The sequence below is a fragment of the Arachis stenosperma genome, chromosome 8 (genome assembly GCF_014773155.1).
Source record: "Arachis stenosperma cultivar V10309 chromosome 8, arast.V10309.gnm1.PFL2, whole genome shotgun sequence".
NCBI lineage: Eukaryota > Viridiplantae > Streptophyta > Magnoliopsida > Fabales > Fabaceae > Arachis > Arachis stenosperma.
Window position 1 is genome coordinate 52,925,024 of NC_080384.1, and position 21,677 is coordinate 52,946,700.

At 26.6% G+C, this 21,677-nt stretch overlaps 3 protein-coding genes across 9 annotated transcripts; 2 read left to right on the forward strand and 1 right to left on the reverse strand.

Moving 5' to 3' along the window:
• Positions 1–355: 355 nt before the first annotated feature.
• Positions 356–14,240, reverse strand: LOC130943500 (probable inactive leucine-rich repeat receptor-like protein kinase At3g03770). Of its 7 annotated transcripts, XM_057871405.1 has the most exons (11): positions 13,877–14,235; positions 13,511–13,660; positions 7,376–7,470; positions 5,501–6,462; positions 4,943–5,428; positions 4,576–4,709; positions 3,795–4,035; positions 2,232–2,443; positions 1,936–1,961; positions 1,710–1,821; positions 356–669 (listed from the first exon to the last, which is right to left on the reverse strand). In XM_057871405.1, exons 4-11 carry the CDS (start codon positions 6,330–6,332, stop codon positions 466–468), a joined length of 2,247 nt encoding a protein of 748 aa, XP_057727388.1. In that variant the 5' UTR covers positions 6,333–6,462; positions 7,376–7,470; positions 13,511–13,660; positions 13,877–14,235; the 3' UTR covers positions 356–465. The 7 variants fall into 7 exon arrangements, 6 of the variants coding, with proteins under 6 accessions (XP_057727388.1, XP_057727387.1, XP_057727386.1 ...); XM_057871404.1 differs by having other exon boundaries at positions 2,232–2,440; positions 4,943–6,462; positions 13,877–14,238; XM_057871403.1 differs by having other exon boundaries at positions 4,943–6,357.
• Positions 14,241–16,385: 2,145 nt separating this feature from the next.
• Positions 16,386–17,975, forward strand: LOC130944691 (protein translation factor SUI1 homolog 2). Its single transcript, XM_057873149.1, has 2 exons — positions 16,386–16,473; positions 17,340–17,975. The coding sequence occupies exon 2, from the start codon at positions 17,388–17,390 to the stop codon at positions 17,724–17,726; it is 339 nt and encodes a 112-aa protein (XP_057729132.1). The 5' UTR covers positions 16,386–16,473; positions 17,340–17,387; the 3' UTR covers positions 17,727–17,975.
• Positions 17,976–19,466: 1,491 nt separating this feature from the next.
• LOC130945031 (adenylate kinase 4) lies at positions 19,467–21,556 on the forward strand. The gene is made up of 6 exons (XM_057873682.1): positions 19,467–19,693; positions 20,228–20,373; positions 20,457–20,576; positions 20,694–20,861; positions 20,965–21,054; positions 21,164–21,556. Exons 1-6 carry the CDS (start codon positions 19,576–19,578, stop codon positions 21,263–21,265), a joined length of 744 nt encoding a protein of 247 aa, XP_057729665.1. The 5' UTR covers positions 19,467–19,575; the 3' UTR covers positions 21,266–21,556.
• Positions 21,557–21,677: the final 121 nt, after the last annotated feature.

Consider the following 21,677-nt stretch of genomic DNA (forward strand, 5'->3'; position numbering starts at 1 on the left):
ACAGAGAAAAAAAACATGACAAAACATTTGATTAAGACTTTGCTTTGTCACTTCCTCTATTTCTAATATACAAATAACATTACGGAAATATTTTGAATTTGAAACAAAAATTCATAATTAAAACTATGTATAGTATGAAGAGTTAGAGATTAATACTAAGAGATTGAGATTAAGAGACAAAAATTAAATTAAATTTTTGTATTGTATTTTGTATAAAATATACTGGACTAAGTTATATTTTAGCATTATATTTAGTTGAAGATAAATATAAAAATTAAAGTGTAGACTTAAAATTTAAAAAATTAAATAAAGATATTTTTTTTTTAAAAAATATTATTAAAATTTTAGTCTTTATCTTAAAAAATTTCATTCTCCTATATTCACACTAAAATTTTGTATTCCAAAACTACCAAATACAATATCGAATTTCAATCCCAATTTCTGAAAACAAACTACCTTTGATCCCTAAACCCCATCAGCAGTTGCCTGAACTTGAGAAGCATATTGCAAGTTCCAAAGGACATCTTCAATGGATGGTCTGCTCCATGACTCAGGAGAAATGCATTTGTTGGATATAGATATCACAATGGATAGAGATTCTTTAGAACAAGTTGACATCACTATTGGATCCACAATCTGTTTCCACCAATCTTGACTATTGAATGATCCCTATAAAATTATATTAGTTAGCAACATTAACCCATCAATTTAATTTTTGATGCATAATAGTAGTTGAATATAGGTTTAATTATTCTGTGAATTCCTATAATTTCATTGAATTTTCAATTAGGTTCTTATATTTTTTTTCGATGGAGTCCTCATACTATATCGGATTTTGTAATTAAGTTTCTGTCGTGATAAAAATGTTAGAATTAACAGAATATTCTGTTAAACAAAACAAATATGCCTAACATTTGACTGAATATTTCCTATAGTTTAATAGAATATTCTGTTAGCTTTAATGTTTTTATCACGATAGATACTTAGTTACAAAATCTGATATGGTATAGGGATCTAATTAAAAATTAAAAAAAAAAAGTATAGAGACTTAATTAAAAGGTTTAATTACTCTATTGGTCCTTATAGTTTCGCAAAATTTTTAATTAGGTCCCTATACTTTTTTTCCTTTTAATTGAGTCTTTGCACCAAATTTTTTTTTTAATTGGGTCTCTACACTTTTTTTTTCTTTTATTTAGGTCCCTATACCAATTCTTTTTTTTAGTTGGGTCCCTATAAAATTAAGCTAATTACTACTAAGAGGGACTTAATTGAAAAAAAAATTTAGTGCAGGGATCCAATTAAAAAGAAAAAAAATAGGGACCTAATTGAAAATTTCACGAAACTATAGGGACCAACAGAATAATTAAACATAATTAAAAATTCGATAAAACTATAGGACTTAAATATATTATACCCATTGAAAACATCAGTTTTTAATTTGTCATGTTAATACTGATCAAATTAGATGAAAGATAAATAATATCATATTTTAAAATTTAAACCATAAATTCTAAACTCAATAATTTTACAATTTTTATTTAAGAAAGTGGATGTAAATTACTAAATTACTGATGAGACAATATATGGTTAAATGTATATTAAGTTGATAATGTATTAAAACTGAACTCATTTTAAACTTGTGTTTTTCAATGATTAGAAGACATTACAAATTCATCATGTAATTTAATCTGAAAATCTTTAATGCATACCCTTTCATGGAGCATAAGTGCTTCTCTTTTAGCAGATAATGAAGGTCCAACAAGTGCCTCAAGTATTATGAATCCAAAGCTATAGACATCATCCTCTAACCTTTTCATTTGCCTGAAAATTACACATGTATGTTTGGAGAGTCATGGACACTATAAACCTCAAGGAAAGTTTCACATATAAATAAATAAATAAATACTAAGTCACATGATCTACACAAATTCTTACATTGAATCAGGACTTTCTCCATTTACCTATAAACCATAAAATAAGTCAAATCATAGACATAGAAAAAATGTTATAATTTTACATTCTAATAATATCTAATTGTGATCTCATTTATTATATTTAAATATTAGTCTGAGTGATATTATCAAATCAATTGGTAATTTGTTAGATCAATATTAGAATGAGTATTAATACATTAGTTATTATTTTTATACGAAGATATCTTCATGTGGGTAATTAATATATGGCTAATATTTTCATTTGAAGAATTAAAAAGGGCAAAAAAGGAAACATACCCCACAAGCATCAGTTTCTTCAGATATAATGGACAATCCATAGTCACTCAACTTTGCCATCCAGTGCTCATTAATCAATATATTATTGGTCTTAAGTCTGTTCTTAAAGAAGCCAGGTATCATTCCAGTGTGTAAGAAGTGAATAGCCTTGGCAATACTAATTAGCACTGATAATCTCTCTGACCAATTGTAAACCTTCCCACCACTATCTTCTGCACATAATAATAATAATAATAATAATAATAATAATAATAATAATAATAACCAAAAAGTGTTGTCACTCATAAATTGGAACTTTCAAAGGTTTAGTTTCAACTTTCAATGGTTCTAATTTATGAAGTATACTATTATATTCCAATGTGAGTTTCTATGCATAAGCTTAGAGTAATTTTAATGAAATATTTTTGGAATATTATTTTTTATATTTTTAAGAAATAAATTGATTTAAAACTAAAATTTGTATTAGAGTTAATTGATGAAATAAAACTGATTTTACTTTAAAAAGACGATATCATTTTAATGAAAAATCAATAAAATTTCATCACTTGTATAACTATTTTGATGAAATAATTAAAAATAATATAAAATTTTAATTGAATTAATACTAAATATTAGAATGAAAAATTTTATTTTTAATTTTAAATAACTATTTATAATATATATATAGTCACATAAATACTATTATATCATTTTGTAAGACTCAAAATAAAATTAAACCTAATGGTCTAAAAGTCTAAAAAATTTACCAACTAAAGCTTGTTTAATTTTTTTGCAAATTTAAAGTTCCAAGTAGAAAGAAGAAAAAGTAGCACATGGCATTGAATAACGACAGAGAAAAAGAAGTCATAATGCTAAATTCTCTTGCTAGTATAAGCTGGATTGAATTGCATTGAGAAGTCCACTATATTATGTATTTGTTTGGATGTTATTATATGGATAGAAAAATATATTTTTTTATTTTTTTAATATATTTGTTAAATTTTTAATAATAAAAATAAAAATATTAAAAAAATAAAAAATTATCTTTTTAAGAATTTATAAAATTTACATCTTTTTTAAAAAATATTTTTTACATAATAAATAAAAAAATATTTTTATGTTATTATATACAAATATAATTAATAAATAAAATTTATATGAGATATTTAAATATAAAATTATTTTATTAAAAAAAATAACTAAAAAAAATCTTTTTTAAAAAACTCACCAAAATAAATCTTATATTTAAATAAAGGGAGGATATTATTTTTTAATATTTATTGTATAAATCCTTGCATATTATTTGTCAAAATAATGGCATTCATGTGAAAACCAGCACATTTGTCAGTATAAAATAAAAGTTTTCAACTTCAAAGTTAATGATTTCAGTATTAATAAGTGAAAAGTACTAACTAAACCGGAAGGAAAGAAGAGAATCTTTGACAACCAACATAAAACTCTAGCAAATCAAAATGACATGGATTAAATATATATTACTATGAAACATAATAAGTACACAACAAAACTTCTCTATGAAACAAGCTATTAGTTATCATATTAAAATTATATTCTTTATATTGGTACCTGAGAGATAGGTCTGAAAGCTCCCATTTGAGACAAATTCATAAACAAGGAAGACATTTGTGTCACTTTGATCTCCAATAACACCATCAATGCAATGTCCCAAGAGAGACACTAAATGAGGGTGACGAAGCTTTGCAAGCAAATCCAACCTTAGTTTGAAGTTCCTAATTGTGTATTTTTTTGACAAAGGCAAACACCTTATCACAACTTGTATTCCACTCTCTAGTTTTCCTCTGTAAAGCTGCAACATCATAGGAACAACTTATCAATTCTATTAGCATGCATTTTGAGTTATGATAAAAGAGTTTAATTTTTATGCACTAACGATTCAATTAAGTGCGGACACAAACAAATGCAAATAATTTTCATATCTATTATCTCAATAAAATTATTTTATGTATGATTTTAAAGAAAATTTAAATAAAACGGTCTAACTAAGCTTGTTAATAGATAAAAAATATGATTCAATTTAATAAAAAAAATCAATCAATCAAAAATCAGATAAAATTTCGAAAATTGACTGCAAATCAATGGATCGGACCAAATAAAAAATAACTTTTTTTTCATACAAAAGTGTCTATTAGTTTCCAAAAAAAAAAAAGTAGAGTTCCACTAAATTTATATTGTCAAATGTCAATGTATTTGGAAAAAAAAAATTATTTAGCAAAAACTCTTTTTTTAAAATATTTTTATTATAGTCTAGTTACTTAGAGGAAAAGTTAAAAGTTAATCCCTTAAAATAAAAGTAAAAAACAAAAGTTATAAAGAGTAGTGTTCTAACCTTCCCATATAAATTTTCACCCATAAAATTAGGGTTGTCAAAGTTATTTGTTGCTTCCTTCAACTCTTCCAAGGAATATGACCTACAAAAGGGAAGGTCTTCTCTGCCAAACTTTGCAGCTTCAGAAACATACCCTGAAATTTTAGTAACAAACAATAAAATTAAAATCTTTAGAATAACATTAGTAACAACAATATTCATATATATCATTTTGATGAATGAAAAGAAGTGAACACTCACGTACAATTGTCTTCATGTAAAGTTTATAGTTAAGAACCTTTAAATAATAATTTAAATAGATTTATCAAATATCAACTTCACATAAAGACAACTGTATATAAGTTTTTACTATGAAAAGAATACCTACTTGCATTTGTCACAATTTCAGATGACAAACTTGCTGAGTAGCTATCTTGAACTGATTTATGCAATAGGTGCTGTTCTGATACCCCTTTTGAATAATACCTTTTACAAACTATAACAATGCACAGAACAAAAACCATAACCATAACAAGAATTCCAACAATGACACCAACAACAAATAATGCTCCAACTTTATGTGATTCCTTCTTCAATTGAGGAACTTCTTCTTTGCAATATGACAATGCATGTTGATGCTGAAAATTCTTCCCAGACAAACAATTTCCATCACTCTTAACAACTCCATCATTTTCGGGTCCGGTTCGGATTAAACAATCAGGCAAGCCCCCCATTAGCTTGTTATTCGAAATGTCGACGAATCGAAGCTGAATGCTACATCTTAGGTTGTTCTTTATTGTTCCACTCAACATGTTTGATGAAATGTTCAAGAGACTTATGTTTGGCAAGTTGAAAATTTCAGCAGGAACAGTTCCTGTGAGCGAATTGAATGAAACATCAAGCATTTGAAGCATACTTAGTTTACCATATTGCTTTGGAATTTCACCTGAGAATGAGTTCCTGCTTAGGAAAAGATTCTTCAATCCTTTTGGCATTGGAGGAAGTGTTGAATCCAAGCTGTTCCAACTCAAATCCAAGTGTTCCAAGTTGCTCAAAGCATTGAAATCTTGCAATCCACCAGAAATATTGTTGTTTGAAATATCAATCTCATTGAGGGTGTTGATGCCAAGAATTGAATTTGGAAAGTGACCCTTCAACTTGTTGTTCTTCAAACTAAGATATGATAAATTACTTGATGAGTTGAAGAACAAGGTTGGAATAGTACCATTGAAGAAGTTATCACCCAAATTAAGAGTTTGGAGATTCACCATTGTTGAAATCTTTGGAGGGATTGATCCATAGAGAAAATTGGAACTCAAATCCAAGTGTTGAAGATCATAAAGCCTATGAATCCTATCAGGTAATGGACCCCAAATTCCCAAAGAAACAAGCTTCAGAACTCTAAGGTTAGTTAACCTTGCCAAAGTAGCAACAAAAGAATCCATTGAAAACCCTTGTGAAAGTGTTTGATCTTGAATTGCATAACCATCAAATCCTTCATGTTCTTCTCTAAATTTGCTCTGTGTCTTGTCACCAATAATCAGGAGTTCAGTGACAAAGTTCTCATTGCATGAAACATTCACTTGTTGTGTTGAAGAACAAAGATTTGTCCAACGATCTTTCCAAATATCCAATGGCTTTGGATATTCTAAGTGCTTTTTCAGTTGAAGAAGCACAAGTGTTTGAGAAGATTGTAACTGAGCATTGCAATTAACAGCATGAAAGACACACCAAACTGAACATAACAGCACAAGAACCAAGTCTTGGAAGGACCCCATTGACAAAAATTCTGTCTTCAAGTGGCTTCAAGGAGGAACAAAACAACTAGCATATATTAAGAAAAGAATCCAATGGAAAATCAGAACTTGTCCTTAAATCTTAATTTGCCATTAAGATGATACCTGAGACCTTTAAACCAATGTCAGAAAAAAGAAAAATAAATGGGGTGTGAGTATATGACTACATCATAGCTTAAAAAGCCCCCATAAAAACTATATCTATATAGAAACATTAAAAACACAATTGAAGATTTTGTAAAGAAAAAAGTGAAAATAGTAAAAATAATAATTTTTTTATTTTTTTCATTTTTTTTTCAAAATTCATAAAATAAAAAATATTAAAAATAAAAAATAATATAAACCAAACGCATTCTAAATAATTGGTTAGTATTTTTATATTCTATTTTTATTTTTCATATTTTTTAAATTTTATAAAAAATAAAAGATAAAAATAAAAATGCAAATTAGGTGCAGTTTAATATTTATTTATTTATTTTATGAGACACAAATTTTAAAAAGACATATTAATACATAAATATATAAAATATACCTATTTAATATCAATTATTAATGTGTATATTAAAAATTAACAATTAAATCAGTCATTAGTATATAACACATATTTATACATAATTGTATAATAATTAATTTAAGCAATTAATTTTTTATAATACATAACATTTTTTATTTAATATTTTGCAAAAAAATAGAACATATATTAAACATGAAACAGATTTTTATTATAATTTTATCCTTTCAAAAGAGTTAAGAGAAATACTATTTCTCATCTTCTGCAGAAGTGGTAGTTGTGGAAGCATTAATACAAAGATTGAAAAAAGCTGCTTCTAATAATGAAGAAAAAGAAGATACACACACCCCTATATATATGCAAATTGCAAACTGATCTCTCTGTTTCTGGATATCTGATTAATTAAATAACTATACAACCAATAACAAAACAAATGAAAGAAGAAGGAGATGCATTAGTAGCAATATATATTAGTATTTTTGCACAGAATCCAAAGATATGAAAGGTGGGGTACCTGAAATTTAATGCATTTACTCCTTCCACATGCTGCTATATGCAATTATGCACTTTCTTCAATCAATAACAAATGGGGTTGGTCCTGGTTTTCTTCTGAAAATGCAAAAAAGAAAACGTGAGGAAATTATTGAAACACTGTTGAAGAATTATGAACCAACTACCAACTATATGTGTGAATATAATGTTGTGTATAAAAACCTGTTTTTTTTTTTTCCCATTACATCTTGAAGATGCAACTATTTTGAAGGGTCAAGTGAAGAAAAATGGATATTGGTGAAAAGTGAAAGCATAAGAAGGTTGAGACTTGAGACTAGTTGTTCATCATTTAACCAAAGTTGTTAAGAACTAGGGGTGATGAATTGATGGGCCATGCATTTATTCATATTGTAATAGTATAATATTTATGGTATGAATATAATAAGTAATAACATTCATAGAGGTACCATATACGGTGGGGCCCACAATCATTGTTAGGGTATGTGTTTACATCAATTGGTTGATTTTTTTTTTATTTTTTTTTTCACTTTGCTCATCTATGCTCAAGAATTAACCGACTTTAAAAAAAATTAACTCTTTTTGGGTGGTTTATTTGTGTTTTTAGCAAGTGATAAAAGCTTCATAATATAAACAAATGAGTTTAATTTTGATATATTAAGAATGGTACACAATCCTATAATTATATTTGTTTTTTCGAACAATAATTTATATGATTAATGTGAAAAATAATTATTTTTTATTGATATAATATTATATAATTAGATACATATATAAAACTATATTACTACATCAAAATTAAATTCTAAACAAATTTAGTGTCCCCCCTAAATTCAGTGTCTCTTTAGATTATTACGAAAGAAGACTAATTTTTGTTTTAAAAAAAAATTGTGTATGATTAAATTACTTTTTCAATTTATATTATCTTATCTAAAAATGAAATCTATGGTTTCCTTCAAGCTTATGAGAATATGAGGTATATTTGCCCCTAATTGGTTAGTCTTTGATTATATAAGAAATACATATATTTTTATTTTTTCTACCTTGTACAAATGACAATAAGATTTTATTTTTAATTGAAAAAAAATGCTATCGATTCTCATCTTGGATACAGGACGAAAAAAACCCATAAGGACCTACCTGGTGTCTATAGTGAACAATAATGTTAGTTCCCTTGCTAGTACTATCCAATTTTAACTAGAGATAATAATTTTCAACATGATCACATTTTTTTATCAAAAATAAAATTAAAAAATAAAAAACTTAGTATTTGAGACAAAGATGAACAATTACTTTTTTCCCCAATATTTTCCAGCTTGATAGATATAATTGTATAAGAATAATATGTCTTGTAGTTGAATTATATTTAAAAATATGTAACTAGTTAATAAGTTATTATATACATAATGTCCAAAAAAATATCTTTTTTCGAGTTATCTTTTAATAAAAGATCTTATGTATAAATAATTTTATGTTTGGATATTTCATGTAAAAAGATTTTTTTTATCTATCAATTATGTTTAAGTATAATAATATAAAATTACTTTTTTGTTTATTTATTATATAAATTTTTTTTAAAAAATACCTTTTAAAAAAAGATGTAAATTATAACTTTTCAATAAAAAATAATTTTTTTAATATTTTTATTTTTATTATTAAAAATTTGTCAAACATACTAAAAAAATTCATAAAAAAAACTTTTTTTTATCAAGAAACAAGCACAAAATCTAAACTATTAATACTTAATTTAATAGACGAGTGCACCCATAATTCAACTTCAACCGACTAAGTTTGTTGAAGAATTACTATTCTAATAATAAAAATATATAAGTATTACCCAATTCTTAATTAAACCTATAGGTAATTGCCATAGTTAGAAATATTATTTGTCTACTCAAGATTCAAGTAGTGGAAAAAAAAAAAAAAACAGCTAATATTTTTACTCTCAATTTTTCTCTTTCTTTTTTTTTTTGTGTGGATATTATTTTACAATTTCCATTGCATGCAAGTTATTATTGATAACTGATAACAACATATGTGCAACCATATCTTGACAGGCTGTATTCTATATATTATGAAAAGCTCAAGATGCCTATTTGCATATATAGCCCTTTGTGCACCATCTTCAGATATATCATTATTTTATCTTGTATGAACTCTATAATAATAATTTCAGGGAAATATTTTTATATTCAAAAAGCTATTAGATTTATTGGGAGGAAAAGAAATGATATTTTTTTTTGTATTACATTATTTTTTTTTTGCGTAAAATCAGAAATAAAAAAGATGATCATTTATTTTTATTTCTGTCTTATAAAATTTTTAGTAATGATTATAGTTTAGCATAAAATTTATCTATATTTTTTTATTTAGTTTCAGATTTAATATGTAATCCATAATTTATAAATATTGTTTGAACGATAATTTTTCTTCCATGAAAAAATTTAATAATAATAATAATAATAATAATAATAATAATAATAATAATAATAATAATAATAATTTTTTGATGTCGATATAACTCAAGTGATATAATCTTTTCATTCTTACTTAAGAGTCTTGGGTTCGAATCTCACTCTTAATTTTAGAAAAAAAATTTTTTTTGATGTCTTTAATATTATTTCACTGAGTTACCTTGTTGTACTTGGAATTTTAAACATAAATAATGCAATAATTTTTCAAATAGAGGTAAATACTAAATAAAATCAGTTTATCAATGGAAGTTGATAAAAGTGGCAGAAATTAAAGCGAGTTTAGATATATTTTTATTCTCTACGATCTAAATATAAAAAAAAAGCATTGAGAATGGAAGAAGATTATTTATCATCACTTAATTAACCAAATATTTGTTCATTATATTATTGCATGGATCGAAAGAATTAATAATCCAATATAGTTTAATTTATTTCTTCATAGAAATACTTTATACTCATCAATACTTTGGGACAATACCTACAAGATATATAATAATTATATTTTTGGATTAATTTCTTTTAAAGTAAGAATATTAGTAAAATAAAAAAAGTAAATATCTAATTACTTTTTGAACTAAAATAATAATATTCACATATAATAAAAATTATAAATTTAATAATAATTAAACTTTTAGTTTATCACTTTACCTATCCCATTCTAATGTTGCATGAGGAATGATCTTTTAAACGTGATAGAGACTTATAAACTTTATAACCTTTTTCTTTAAATGTTATTGCCATCCTTTTCTAAAAACTAAAGTGCTGGCGCACTAGACACATACATGAACATTCAAGGAAGCCACCTGAGTAAAATTTATCCGATTTTAACTTTCATTCTCACATTACCATTTTATTAGCATGTCATGCTCTCGTCATCATATACAAACTAGGATTTTTTTATAGAAATAATTTAATTATTTTAATTATCAAAATAAATAATTTGTAACATATTTATCAATTTACACTATATTTATTTATCTTGTTTACACTGTAAACAAAATAATTTCACACGTATCTCGTTTTTGTTTAAAATGTAAACGAGATACATGAAAAAGTTATTTCATTTATAGTATAAACGAGATATATGAAAATTGAAAAAATATACGTATTTTGTTTACGCCGTAAATGAGATACGTACAAAATTATCTCGTTTACAGTATAAACGAGATAAATAAATATGATGTAAATTGATAAATATGCTACAAATAATTTATTTTAGTAATTAAAATAATTAAATTATTTATTTAAAAAAACCTACAAACTATAGTTCTAAAAATAAGATCGAAATGTCCAGCTTAATTAGATTAATTAAAAATTAATTACTAAATCAATTTTGTTCAAATAAAAAATCAATTTAAAATATACCAATAAAAAAATAAAAAATGATAAAAAAATTAATTAACTAATTAAACCAATATAATTTTTTAGCAGTTAACTAATTTAAAATAATAAAATATGAAAAATTATTTTTCGTAAAAAATATATATTATTTTATTATATATAATTTAATTCCAATTTAACTTCAATTAAACTTTTAACTCTTTAAATTTTATTTGACCAATTCAATTTTCAAAACCTTAATTCCAACAAATTTGAGAAACAACACAAATCAAAACTATGCAAGACTAATTGTGTTTAATTCTTTACTATTAATTAAAGAAATAAAATTCAAATATGACATTCTTTAAAAAAAGTTACTAATAAGAAATTACATATGACTAAATCATATAAAAAAATCACATTAAACGAATTATCCTAAAGATTAATAACATAAAGATTAGATTTGGTGAACAAAAAATGCTAACCGAGGGTGTTCTCAAAGTAACTTTCTCAAAAAGATTGCTTTATTCTTTTCTTAATAAGAACCATTAATATTGTAAAGCATAAATTAAGAATCAGTTAAAAACTTAAAACAAAGGTAAAAGGGTTACAATAGAAACTACTGAATAGTTGTGATATTATCCTTAATTTAAACTCAATGGAATATATTATCAGGAATAATGTTAGGAACACCAAATTTATAATTTATAGTTATTAATCAATTACTATTAAAATTTTTAATAATATAAAATTATATTTAATAATATAAAATTATTTATTTTTTTACTAATTAAATATTAATCAAATTTTAACAAAAATACTGGTTTTAAACTTTATATATATATATATATATATATATATATATATATATATATATAAAGCATAATGCATAGCTAGGAAACCCCACACTCTGTGTCTCAGAGACCTTTCCTAACTCAATAATTGCCCAATAGTCCATTTACCAAAGAAGGTTTTATTTGATTGCTGTCCACACATTTTCCTTCTTCATCCACGTTGATTTTATTCATTTTATGAAATTATTAAACAAATTTAATCTAATATAGAATATAAAATAGAAATGTGATAGAGTTGATAATGTTATTATGTCGTTTTGATTTGATATACTCATTTGAAATTGGTTTAGTTACTCTCTATAATTTTATTAAATTTTTAAATTAGATCTTCATATTTTATTTTTCAATTAAGTTTTTATATTATTTTTTGAAAATCTTAGTCTATAGACTATAAAGATACATGCAATCTTTAGTGAGCTCTAATCAAAATATTTTTATTAAAGGACGTTTAATTTTTGACAATATTTTTATAATTACTATCTAAAAACTAAAAAGACTTAGTTTTGATGAGTCTGAATTGACTATTAAATTAGACATAAATAAAATATATAACATAATTGAATAGAGATTTTTTTTATGGTTTATTATGGACAAACTTAATTTTAGAACAAGGTAGATTGACTATATTCAATGAACTTGTGGAAGAACAATCTTTTGGCTATTTAAGTCAGAAAAAAGTATTTGACAGAATGACCCTTTTTTTTTCTATCTTTTTTTATTATGTGCAAAAAAATTTTCTTTTTTACTATACAAAGCATAACAAAACAGACAGATTCTAGGTATTCAGGTTAATTGACGGTGTCTTACTATAAATCACTTATTATTTACAGAAGATTCCATTATTTTTTATAAAATTTAAGAGGATAACTGTGACAACATTCTTACCTTGCTAAACTCATATGAAGAGTTTATTGGTCAACAGATCAATTTAGATAAATCAATCGTATTCTTTAATAATAACACTCTTCTCCATTTGAGTTCATGTGACAAATAAACTAAATATCCACCATATTAGAGCTCAGGGCAAATATTTGGGACTTCTTTTTCATATTCACAAGTCTAAAAAAAAAACTTTTAGTAAAATTAAGGAGAAGGTAAGGAAGGAGATTTATGAATGGCAGCGAAATTTATTATCAACAGGAAGTAAGCAGGTTTTATTAAAAACAGTTGGTGAGGTAATGCCAATTTATACACTGTCTTATTTTAAATTACTGGACACTTTATTGTCTAAAATTCATGATATTTTGACAAATTTTTTGTGGGATAAAAAAGGTAACGAAAGGCGTATGGTTTGGATCAGTTAAAACCAAATGACACGGCCAAAGAAGGAGGGAAGTCTTGGTTTTCAAGATCTTAGAGCCCAAAACTTAACTTTACTAGGCAAGCAGTTTTGGCAAATCACAACAAAATCTCAATCTACTCCAACTCAGATATACAGAAAGAAGTACTATAGATATGATAATTCAATGAATACTGAATCAGAAAATTCACCTTCGTGAAAATGGCAGAGTATGTTGGAGGACACAAAAGTTATTGAGAAAGACCTTAATTGGAAAGTAGGTTCTAGCTCTACAATTCGAATAATTGCTAACCCGTGGCTACCTCCTCCATATCCAATTAGCATTGTTCTTGATTCTAACCCTGGTCAGCACATATGGGTTAGGGACTTAATGACAGAAAATAGAAAATGAAAATAAGACATATTAAATTAAGTTGTTTCCACCTGAAGTTAAAAGCAGAATTCAATCAATTAAGCTAGGAGAAGGGAAAGATGTTCTACAATGGTCCCTCAACAAATCCAGATTGTAGATTTTTTCATTCAAAACCAGAAATAGATCTTGAAAAGAATCTAAATACCTCAATTTGAAAAGATTTCCAAAACCGAAGACTTTCTCACAAAGTCCAAATTTTCATTTGGAAATGTCTTCACGAACGAATACTGGTATTATCTCTTCTTCACCAGCGATTTCCTTCCGCAAGTCCCATATGTCCAAGATGTTAAATGGAAGAAGAAATTATTAATCATTGCCTTGCCAATGCCCTAGATCGAGGATCTTCTGGGAGCATAGTCCTTTCGACCAATTATCAACCACAAGTTTACAAGCTTCTGTTAATGGTAGGAAGGGTCACTGTCAGCGTTGCAAGGTAGACATGGAGGTGGAAGAAAGATATAACTTTTAGCTTGTCTTTATTGGAATATTTAGAAAGCAAGAAATAAACTAATCTTTGGAAATCAAAATTCAAACTCAATAAAAATTTACACTGTTTCGTTGAGATTAATTGGAGAAAAACTAAGTCCATCTGTCAATTCTCTTTTATTCACTTTTTACTTTACTTTTTCTATTCTCTCTTTTTTTTGTTGTATTTTATCTTTTAATAGTATTGTCAATGTATTGAGGTAATTTAGTATTTATTGAGAGAACTTTACTTTTTTTTTTCTATTGTTCTATAACTTGGATAAATATTTATTTATTTTTTAATAAATAAATTTATTATTAAAAAAATATAAAATATAAAAATTTAATTATAAATTTAATAAAATTATATGAAATAATAGAATAATTAGACATTTTAAAACTTTAAATAGAAAAAAAGTGTTTTAACATTTAACATTTGGGAGCTTTTACCATGTACAAGTTAAACATGCTTAAGCTATTTTTGAGTGCCAGTTCCTTTTTTTTTTTTTTAACACACGATTTGTTTGACAGTCATTAATTGGTGAAAGAACCACACTAGAAGATGATTTTAATTATTTTGAGAGAAACTAAAAAAATGTGTCACTTGTGTAATTCAAATTATACAAAAAACTAAAAAGTGTGCTAATATATCATATGTCATTAATTAAAAAAAAAATGATTTACGGCTGTATATATCGGTTAATTTTTTTATATAAAAAAATATTGATATTTTTGTTAAAAATAATACTATTTAAAGTAATTATAGGAGAGTAAATTTTATAAATAAAAAATCAATATATAAAATGTATATTAAACATGTGTTAATATTCTAGTATATGTTAAATACGTATTGAACACGTGTTAATATTCTATCAATATATATGTTGTGTATTGGATATTGTCAAACTGCAGCAACACACTCCCTATATTTTGTATTGACATTTTCAACATATTTATAATAATATAATATATTTTAAATATCAATATTCAACCAAAATTTTATTGTCTTTATATTAAAAATAATTTTTGTATATATTTAAAGAATCAATTTAAAGTGTCTAATATTTCAATAACTAAATTAACGCACACCTGATTTTTTATGGAACATTTTGATTATTAAAAAAATGCGACAATAACAATAATAAAATATTGTCAGAGTAGTTATACAAATCAAACAACATTATTTAAGGATATCAATTTAATTCGTACAAATAGTCAAATACTAAGTAAAATTTTATTGAAATATTCTACTATAAATTGTACGGACAATTTATCGATTTTTAAGGAAAAACAATTAAAATGTGTCAAAAGAACAAATTAATTGCAACATGCTTCGGGACCAAATAATGGCAGGATTGTTATGCATTATGCATTGTTTAGAGTTTAATTTTGTTAATTACATTAACAATATAAACAGCTAATCAAAAGTTCAAAAATCAAAACTATTATTCCGATAAATAACTTTTTGGTCTTGAGATATTAACCTATTATTGTGGCCCAAACCTTACTGGATTGTTTTTATTGCATGTCCAATAATACGGCCAAAAATGAATTGGCCCAAATTCAATTTCCAAAAACAAACTGTCTGTAATGTTAGCTGTCAATTACATTGTTTTTGGTATGTAAAGTTGGAAACATGAGAAAAAGAAAAGGATTAATTTTTGGAAATTATTTTAAATTATGAACTAATTAAAAAAAAATATAGATGTTGCGAAATTGGTTATTTAATCTAACTGGACAACTTGGCTCCAGTAGTTTTGTCCGCGTTCATTGTACGCGTTTACTTTGTTATTCTCTCATCCAATTAAAAAAACGAAAGTAAAATTTATGTACAATCAACTTTATATGACGTTATTAATAAAAATTTATTTAATAATTTAATATTTTTATTAACTTTTGAATAATAAATTAATTAAATATATCAATCTAATAATTTAATCAAACATATTTTTAACTAATAACTTTACATAAACAAATTTTCACGTGAGTTTTCACCAAATAACAATAACAACACACACGAATAACGGAATAAGATACCCCAAAACCAAACGCAACCACTTGCGAATTCCCGAACCTCTTGAACCTCTTTAATCACCGTCCACGTGTACACAAAACTAATCTCAACCGTCCAAAAAACTTGTGGCCCTTACCACTTGGCACCGCCTTTCCCCTTTACGTCTACGCACTATATAAGGACATCAACCCGCTCCTTTTTTCTTCATTGTTTGATTGTTGTCTCAGTTCTCGAATTCTCTCGAAATCTTTCGTTGTCTACAGGTTCGTGTGTCTCTAATCATGCCGTTTCTTTTCAGAAAATTATAATTTAGGTTTCCTGTTTCCTTTGTTATGACGTGTTGTTGTTAGTTATGAAAATTTTGAAGTGATTAGGGTTTATTTTTCGTAAGATTCTTTTTTTGATCATCGTTGAGCTAGGAATTTTTTTGCCTCTGTTTTGAGATCGATTCTGTTAGCGGTGGCTATTTTTTCTTTGAATCGAAAGAAATCGAGTCTGATCAAGGCTGTGCTCTCGGCTTGATGTGTTGTTTCTATATATGTTGATCAGAGGTTTTTCTTTTGTTGATGATCGTTGAGCTAGGATTCTGTTAGTGATTGTTGTTTCTTATTTGAATCAAGAGAAATTTTGAGTTTGATCATGGCTTTGTTTTCGGCTTGATTTGTTGTTTCTGTATATGGTGATCAGAGGTTTTTCTTTTGTTGATAATCGTTGATCTAGGAATCTTTGGCCTCTGTTTTGAAATCGATTCTGTTAGTGGTGGTTGTTTCCTATTTGAATCAAAAGAAACTTTTGAGTTTGATCATGGCTATGTTCTCGCCTTGATTTCATGGAAATCCCAAAACTGAGCTAGGTATCTGTTGATAATTGTAGAGCTATGAAATCTTCAGTTCCATATGAAAATTGATTTACTTTATTTGGTGATTCCTTTGATATTCTTTGAGTAAATTAAATTTAAGCTCAATTAGGGTTATTCTTAATCTGGTTTGTTATATGTTCCGCAGTTTATTTGTTTAGGGTTGATAGGGCCTATAAAGATACGTTAATACTTAATAGGTTGTTTAGAGTTGCATGTGTTTGGCATCTTCTTGTATACTAAACCTTTGCATGATCTTTGCTTCCTTTGCAGATTCTTTTAGCGTTCGGAGTGTTATCAAGTCCACAACAACCCAAGTACATGGTTGATTTGGAAATCCAGGTCCCAACCCCCTTCGACCCTTTCGCCGAGGCCAAAGAATCGGATGCCCCCGGGGCCAAGGAGTATGTCCATATCCGCATCCAGCAAAGGAATGGGAAGAAGAGCCTGACCACAGTGCAAGGGCTGAAGAAGGAGTTCAGCTACGAGAAAATCCTCAAAGACCTTAAGAAAGAGTTCTGCTGCAACGGCAATGTCGTTCAGGACAAAGAGCTTGGCAAAATAATACAGCTTCAAGGGGATCAGCGCAAGAACGTATCTCAGTTTCTGGTTCAGGTTGGTCTGGTGAGGAAGGACCAAATCAAGATTCATGGTTTTTGAAGACCCTGCTCTTATATAATTTTTATTTGATATTAATTATTTTCAAGGTTGTGCTCAATTTAGTCTTGGTGGTTTGAATTATTATTATTTTTCCATAGTTGAGTTTTATGAGTGTTGAAATAAGTGTGGGTTAAAACATCCTTTAATATTTTGTCCATGTGTATATTCCATGGATACAGTTGTTGAACTTGGATGTATGTTGGATGATTCATATAATAAGAATAATAAGAATGATTTGTGTTTTCTTCATTTGGTGATAAACTTTCTTCTGAAAGCACAAACAGAATTGGGAGTGACCGAGTGAGCCCAATTCCCTTCTTTAATGGGTTTAAGTGCGGTTACATGTGCCATTTAGAACGTGATACACGAGTTTTTCTTCTTCTAAGGGTTAAGTATCAGACCAAAGTTGAATAAAGAAACGAGAATCCAGCATTCAAAAATTGTTTGCCAGAGAGACCGATAACTAATTCAGAAGGTTGAAGGAAAAGGAAGCATTTCAACTTCGAAGTTATAATCTCTTTCATATTTCTGACCGATTCAGAAAGAAAAGAAATTAATATAATATAGTTTCAATGGCAGTGCAAATCGAGCTTTAAATTGTTGTAGAATGCTTAGAAAATATTATTTGGCGGGGCCTAATATCTTTTTCGCAAGTGAAGAATCAAACTCAATTCATTGTGCTTATAAAAATATACTTCTTCATGAAATACAAAAAAAAATAAATAAATAAAAAACCCCTCGAACTCAATTTGCTTAACAACAAAATTCTAGAACTATCTATTTGTTCGTCTAATCAAGTTATCACAAAAATTACAAATAATCATGTCACGTTTCATCATCCAACTCAAATACTAAAACAACTATTATATTTTTTTTAGAGTTATGATACGTGTATATTAAAATTAGCCGTCAAAATTGGCCACTAGTATAAAATATAAATACACATGAAAAGTAAATTAAATTACATATATATTTATATATAAATACATTAATGGTTAGTTTTAGTGTATAAATAGTATTTTTTATTTTTTTTATATCATGATTTAGTTATATTTGTCTTCTGTTATGATTATTTATGTGATGATAGTAAAGAGTAGTTATTTTTAATTTTTTATTAATATTCAATACAGTAGATGCATATGTAAATTTTTTATACCAATTTTGTTTTAAAATTAAATTTTTTATTAAGCTTTTAATATTCTTTAGTTATTTAACAATTATTTACAAATATATTATAAATTAGTCATTTGAATAGAAAATATTTTTAAATATAAAATATATATTAAAAAGAAATATATAATATATGTATTTATATATAAATATATGATAATTGTTTTAGTAATTGATTTTTTGTGTATATAATTTTTTTATTTAATCAACTAAAGAGATGTCGATGTTCTCTTAAAAATTTGGTGGGTAAAATTAATTTTATTCATCTATGAATAAATTTTTTAGTGCTTTAATGTCATGGTATAAAATTATAAATAAAATTATAATAATATATTATAAAATATTTACTCTATTAATTTCTTTATTTATTTATTTTAACAAAAATATTATTTATATATTAAAATTAATTATTAAATATTTATATATAAATATATATTATTTAATTTGTTTTTGATATATATTTTATATTTTATATTTTAATAACTGATCTTAATATAGACTATCATATAAATATGTGATTATTTTAATTTTGTATTTATTCCCAAGTTCCAACCAAGGCAAAAGGGTAAATCTAGGTGAGTGTGTAAAAGAGTGCATTTGAGAATCCAAATAACTTACAGTAAGAAACTAGAATAAGCTTTCAGTGCTTTGGTTTTCTCTCTCACTCAAACACACAACAATGGCGGCAAGTGGTGCAGCTCCCAATTTGGAAGATGTGCCCTCCGTGGATCTCATGTCGGAGCTCCTCCGCCGCATGAAGTGTGCTTCCAAGCCCGACAAGCGCCTCATTCTCATCGGTACCAATTTCATTCAGTTTTTTTAAATTAGGGTTTCATTCAGCTTCACACACAAATTCTTTATTTTTTTTGTAATCTGTTTACTCCCGGTGAACCGAAATTTTATCATGTGTCAAAAGTTATAGAGATTATTGGATCTATTTAGCCCATTATTAATGTCTTCAATTATTAGTGAAGAAGAGAAGCTATATTTTTTAACAATCTAAATTAATTCATCCTTTTTTCAGGTTTTTTTTATGCGTGTGAGAATTAGTATTTTGAACTTTAAAACTTTTTTTATATCCCTATTTATTTGTTACCTGTTTTCATCCTATGATAATGTTCTTTATAATGCAAATCAGGATTCTTGAAACACAGTACTAATTTCTTCTTTCATAAACTAAAGTACTTTATTGTAGATTGTATGGCAATGGCTGAGATATGAATGATTGTTTAATTTTCCTATGTTAGCATGAGTTATTTTGTTTGTAACTTTAGCATTAAGGTAGAGTTATTTAACATAGCTTATTTTTAAACTTAAAATTGTTCATACAGGTCCACCTGGGTCAGGAAAGGGCACACAGTCACCAATTATAAAGGATGAGTACTGCTTGTGCCACTTGGCTACAGGTGATATGCTAAGGGCAGCAGTGGCAGCTAAAACTCCACTGGGTGTCAAGGCAAAAGAAGCTATGGATAAGGTAAGTGCATTATTTGCTATTTGATGTGTAAATTTTAGATCTTATATACCTTGTTTAACTAATATCATTTGATGAAATTTCAGGGAGAGCTTGTATCTGATGACTTGGTTGTTGGCATTATAGACGAAGCAATGAAGAAACCATCTTGTCAAAAAGGTTTCATTCTTGATGGTTTTCCAAGGACTGTAGTTCAAGCACAAAAGGTGTTATTTTGCTGTACATGAGTTTTTAGTTACATGCTCAATTTATAAATTTATAAATTGATCATTTTAGACAATGCTATGTTGGGATTCATTTGTTTTTTCTTACTTTACTTGCAGCTTGATGAGATGCTAGAAAAGCGGGGAGGCAAAGTAGATAAAGTGCTCAATTTTGCCATTGATGATGCAATCTTAGAGGAGCGAATTACCGGTAGATGGATACACCCATCCAGTGGCAGAACATACCATACAAAATATGCTCCTCCTAAAACTCCTGGAGTTGATGATGTAAGTTTGAATCTCGTGTTATATGTTTAAATATAATTTATGGACATCTATGAGATTTAAGCTTATTTCAAAAGTTTCTGTTGAATTTTTTAAAAATTTTTAGATTACTGGCGAACCTCTTATTCAACGCAAGGATGATACTGCAGCTGTTCTTAAATCAAGATTGGAAGCATTCCATAAACAAACCGAACCAGTATGATTTTGAATGCTAATGTTATTTTGGTTCTAAATCATCAATGATATACTTAATCTTTGTTTATACTCTAATACATTCTATAAAACAAATTTGTTTATTGGACCAGGTTATTGATTACTATGCAAAGAAGGGCATGGTTGCTAATCTTCGTGCCGAGAAGCCTCCAAAAGAGGTGACAGCTGAAGTTGAGAAGGTGCTTTCTTCTTAGGGATCCTATTGAGCATGATATATAATTGTTTTGCCGTTAAAAACTTATTTTTGCTAATTTTGTATTTTAAAATATTTTCTAAAACTCTAACCTTTCACCTTTTTTACTCATTTATTTTGGAAAAAAATCGAATACGGCTATTGTCAAACTCAAATCAAGAGAGTTACATTTTACTTGGATGAAATAAAGTTTAATTAACCGTGACTATTCTGGATATTTTTATGGAACCAATTCAGTGGTTTTGCATGATTTTTTTGTTTTTGAACGTTAGTGTTGCTTGAATGTTATCTGATGTTATTTACACCCAAGTATATTATTGGGTAGGTTGCTTGTGGAAACATGTTATTTCCAATGATTTCTTTATTTTTACTTTTTGGTCTTCAAATGAATTATAGCTTACCAGGCAGAGCTT

Coding starts and splice junctions, on each gene's coding strand:
- LOC130945031 (XM_057873682.1), top strand. CDS start 19,576: ATGGCGGCAAGTGGTGCAGCTCCCAATTTGGAAGATGTGCCCTCCGTG. Junction 20,374..20,456: donor CAAAAGAAGCTATGGATAAG/GTAAGTGCATTA, acceptor ATGAAATTTCAG/GGAGAGCTTGTATCTGATGA. Junction 20,862..20,964: donor AAACTCCTGGAGTTGATGAT/GTAAGTTTGAAT, acceptor AAAAATTTTTAG/ATTACTGGCGAACCTCTTAT.
- LOC130944691 (XM_057873149.1), top strand. CDS start 17,388: ATGGTTGATTTGGAAATCCAGGTCCCAACCCCCTTCGACCCTTTCGCC.
- LOC130943500 (XM_057871403.1), bottom strand. CDS start 6,332: ATGGGGTCCTTCCAAGACTTGGTTCTTGTGCTGTTATGTTCAGTTTGG. Junction 1,962..2,231: donor AAGAAACTGATGCTTGTGGG/GTATGTTTCCTT, acceptor TATGGTTTATAG/GTAAATGGAGAAAGTCCTGA. Junction 670..1,709: donor CACTTATGCTCCATGAAAGG/GTATGCATTAAA, acceptor ATAATTTTATAG/GGATCATTCAATAGTCAAGA.